The sequence below is a fragment of the Buceros rhinoceros genome, unplaced genomic scaffold, assembly GCF_000710305.1.
Source record: "Buceros rhinoceros silvestris isolate BGI_N320 unplaced genomic scaffold, ASM71030v1 scaffold43512, whole genome shotgun sequence".
Classification (NCBI taxonomy): domain Eukaryota; kingdom Metazoa; phylum Chordata; class Aves; order Bucerotiformes; family Bucerotidae; genus Buceros; species Buceros rhinoceros.
In genome coordinates, this window is record NW_010397944.1 from 1,458 (window position 1) to 6,095 (window position 4,638).

At 41.4% G+C, this 4,638-nt stretch overlaps 1 protein-coding gene across 1 annotated transcript in view; it reads right to left on the reverse strand.

Annotated features, from left to right (window-relative positions):
- Positions 1 to 205: 205 nt before the first annotated feature.
- The window catches only part of LOC104488821 (ras-related protein Rab-40B), a gene marked incomplete at its 5' end in the record, with an annotated part of 20,003 nt that continues 15,570 nt past the window's right edge, over positions 206 to 4,638 (reverse strand). The window contains 4 exons of the mRNA XM_010130906.1: positions 206 to 1,334; positions 1,743 to 1,965; positions 2,435 to 2,512; positions 3,352 to 3,412. Coding sequence (XP_010129208.1) covers positions 1,063 to 1,334; positions 1,743 to 1,965; positions 2,435 to 2,512; positions 3,352 to 3,412 — 634 coding nt within the window. The remainder of the gene's footprint in view (positions 1,335 to 1,742; positions 1,966 to 2,434; positions 2,513 to 3,351; positions 3,413 to 4,638) is intronic.

Consider the following 4,638-nt stretch of genomic DNA (forward strand, 5'->3'; position numbering starts at 1 on the left):
GGACAAGTCACACATGTCCTTCCCCAGTGGAAGGCCTGGCGTGAGCCACTCTTCCCTACTGCAGTTAACAGTGGAGACAGATGTCGTATCAAAAGCATCACTTGATGTGTTTAGGATCACTTCCCGTTCCTGGTGTCTAGTTCAGGTACGTTGTTCTTCGCATTCTCCTAAAGGAAGATAAAGACAACCTTCCCAGTTAAAGAAAGCATAATGGGATTTCCTTTCCAGAAACATTTATTCTTTTTTTTATAGTGTTCTTTCCTTACAAAGGAGCTCTTCAAGTCACGTTCCTTTTACCACAGTGTCTTTGGCATTTTCCTCCTAGAACTTTCTTGCAGAGTGGTATAAAATGTAATTTAATTTTTTTTTTTAACAGAAAAATAAGTATTTCAACCACAAATTAATACCCCAAAGTATTAAATAAGATACCAAAAACTTTATCAAATCTATTACATACACTAATGGGACAAAAACCGTGTATGCGCATAATTATTATATATACATTTTTAGCTTAAGTTAGTGCTTCAAATTATCAGGGAGGCTTTTCAAAAATCCAAACGCACAGGTGCAGTGTTACTGGAGCCTGTCACACGAGCTGTGGAACTTAATGTACACAATACATCACGCTTCAAAACCTCTGCCTGAATGTGCAAACCCATGACTCAGTTTTGTATTTTTGAATAGTTTGCAAGCAGACAGGATTTATACAGTTACACAGTAGGTCACTGTCCAGATTTCATGGAATTAAGAACTGATTATAATGACAATTATCCCCTCTATGAAAACACATCTGCTAGTAAAAACAACGGCATCGTGCACTTCAGAACTAAAACACAGTATGAAAATCCACAGCAAAGTGTCACATCTGTTCAGTGGCACCGAACACGTCACTCATTCCAAAGCAGCAGTAGTGAGCAAGCTCTAAAATAAGTCTTCTTTCTCTTATTTTTGTCTGTGTATGTGATACAGACACAGAGCGTGCTCAGCTATTAAAGTAGGAGTCCTTGTGTTCAGCGCTTCGCTCGAGGGGATCCCATCCAGGTTCCTCTTCCCACAGAGAGCTTAGGAAATTTTACAGCTGTTTCTTGTGCAGTTTTTTGGTGGGCTCTGTGGTGGACGGATAATTTTAGCTTTCTTTAGGCTGTTCCTTTTATTGATGTTGCTGGATGTGAGGGAGTACGAGCGTCCGTGCATCATCCTGGCATTAAGGCCATTTGCCATGGAGAAAGATTTGAGATGGCTTCTTAAGGCAACAGGGAGCGGGAGCTTGTCCACAAGATGTACAGGGGTACAGGAAACTATGGCACGGCAGCAAAGGTCTTGCAGACTCAGTACTTAAAAACAGACACAAAACTTGCATTATAATAGCGTGCTTCTGTCAGCCCCGCGGCAGCAGCATACCCAGCGCTCCGCATGCACCCTGTACGGCCAGGAGGGATCCTCGTTCCTCCTCCCACACCCCTTCCCACACACACCTACTGCTTCAGGTACCTATTTATGTCTTAATACTTAGATGACTGAGCATATAAGTCCTAGGAAAGGTATGTTACTCCCTACAAAAGCAGAACAGGTTATGCCTGCATATACATATTTCTGTTTATAAAACAAATTGTACAGGATCCCTCATTCTTCTTTTTGATGTTTTTGCATCAGGGCTAAAGTTTCTGCAAATTATTTTATCTTCATGAGCCACAAACCTCAGCTAGGACTAAAGTTACACATTGTCAGTGTATGTGGCTTACCCTTGTTCGGCCTCCAGAGCCTGTCCATTCCATGTCTCATCAATACTATTCTTGCTAGCTCAGTGAAGGACTCCGTAATATTGAAATTACAAAGTGGACTGACTTCAAAAAAAGTCATGCCCAGCCTCTCCGCATAGGCTTGTGCTTGTTCAGTGGACACTTGGCGTTTGAAGGCTAAATGAAGGCGGTTTCCAACCAGGATTTTTGGTACACCAGGAGCATGCTGAGCAGAGAGAAGCAAGACAAAATTAATCATTTGGCTTCCATTATCCCCTTCCCTCAATTAAAACAAACAAAAGCTTTTTCAAGATTTAAACACTAAGTGGCAGGTTGGACCAGATGATCTCCAGAAGTCCCTTGCAGCTTAAATTATTCTAAGATTCTCAGATCTAAAAATATCCCTTCTTCAGAGAAGACAGGCTTGCAAAGATGATGTGGCAAATCTCTAGCAAGAGTGGGACTACAATATGAAATCTTTACCCTCCATATGCTTTCCGTCAACACCTTTAAAGAAATCAGACACTTTAGCTGATGTGTTTCCAACTTTCTAGAATTATAAACATAGAAAAATGTAAACTTGGCATCTTGGATAGCTCTGTAGTAAGCACTGCCTGCAAACAGTAGAAAATATCTTAAGCAGAATGCTTTAGTCATCTGGTACTGACTAGTGACGCTCTGGGATTGTACCTTACCTCATCTATTTCTTTTATCCATCGATCGATTCCATCAAATGACCAACGATTTGTAATATCATACACCAGTATTACTCCCTGTATTAAAAACAAATAATTAACAATTGAAAGTTTAACAGAGGCATTAACGCAGAGACTATCTGTAAAATTTCCAGTTCTGAAATAACTTTGTCAGACGCTGAGTGGCTCCTCAGCAGAGCAGAGCCTCAGCATCCTGCGAAACCAAGGCCCGTCTCCCTGCCCAGATTATGGATCAGCTAGGGGGGGAAGCCCTGACCCGTAGGTTTAATGCAGTGGTAAATATTTCCTCTTATAGTGGACAAGTTTAGTTGATCACACACACATCACAAATCAGAGCAAATAAATATTTTTGGTCACATTCAGTAGCTTGATTAAATGCTCTGTGCGGTTCTGGAACGTTAACAGATGCACTCAGAGCCAATACATGGTATGAATTACTGCAATACTTTAAGGGCTGAAGCTCTAGTGACTTTTTTTTTTTTTAAAGTAATTTCCTTACATGTAGTTACATTTCATCCCATTTCAGACTGTGTCTGTATGTTTCACGTTACTCTTGACAGTTTTCTGTTACCAGTTTCTTTCTCAGCACACAGCTTTAAGCAGCAGTATCAGCTTCCATGTGATCACAGATAACATGCTTCAGTTATGGAGGTAACCAACAAGAAGGCATAAGAATATATATTACCGTATTTCACCCAGATTCAACTTCAGTCTCAAGGATTTCCCCTCCCCAAAAAGAAAATCCCACCCCTTGTCAGTTTGCATGTCTGGAGTTATCTTCAGGCTGTTCCTGCCTCTGCACACAAGCTACAGAAGCCATCATGATGGTTCGCCAGCTCTGCTTTCATTCATCCGCCAGCCACCACTCAGCACTGAGAAAGCTGCGCTTCGCTTACCTGAGCTCCTCTTGAGTAAGACCGAAATATGGTGCAGAATCTCCCTTGCCCTGATGTATCCCTAAACAAAATAAATGATGTATATTTTTGAAAGAAGTAGGTGGCCTCCTTCCCGTGTTACGAGTTCAGCTAGTGAACACAACGGTACCGCTGGCATCAGCTCGTCTTCCCTTAGTCACACACCAGCAGTCCCATGTCTGTCCAATGCACAGGAGCTCTCCCTGCTCTCAGCATTTTTCCCCACGGGCGTTCTGCCCTTTCCTCTGCATTTCTCACATTTCTCAGGGTAAGAGGACAAGACCTTGAAACTTTACTCTTGTGATTGCCCTTGGAAAACAAAGGCTATCACTCAAGTGTACATATGCCACTAGACTTTGCATTCAGTTCAGCTTGATGAAAGGTTGTTTTCACAGCGGAAGTGGGAGGAAACAATAGCTATCTCAAGGAAACTAATGGAAAACAGTGCAATCTGGATTTATAGCAGCAATAGCTCATCTTGAGTTTACTATGACGAAGGCAGCCCTACAGAGTCACAGGCAGTGCTGATTTTAGAAATGTGTGCACCAAAAAAACCCTAATCACTGCATAAAGAGTTCAGAAGCAAAATCAAATTTATAGTGAAGAACATGGTAAGAAGCAAAATTCCACAAAGACTTTTTGAGGTGGATTACGGATCTTCAAATGCAGGGCACCTATTTCTGTACACAGTCAACTGTAGAAGCATTTCCAGTCGGTTAGTTAAGGTGTCCTAAGAACATCCTTGCCCTTCACAGAGAGAATTAAAACATCTCCTTCCTGGCTGCTTCTCAGAGAAGCTTTACCTGGTATTTTAAGCTACATCAAGTGGAAGACAGAAGAGAAAGAAAGTAGGTGAACAAGATATCAGGTAATGAAGATCCTATATGGCAGAGCACGATGATCCATCATTGCATCTAACATTTGAAACATTATTTTGAAAATCAAAGGCAAAAACAACCAGTGAAGAATAAATTAAAAATAACTTTGCTTTGACACGCAGGCATTTCACTCCAGTAATTAAAAAAAATGTTTCGAACAAAAATAAACACCACCATTAAAGATGGAAATGGCACAGGATTGTCTCTTTCTAGGAGGAGATGGATATCATCATTCATTGTCACCTCCAATTCTCTGCTCTATCTGAACACTGCTCCTGTTCACTGTTCCTGGAACCTGCCTCTCTGATTTGTCTGGATTATGGCTCCTCAGACATCACCTTCCATCTCCTTGGCCTACACTGACATCTCTTATGCTCCGAGTTAGGGAAAG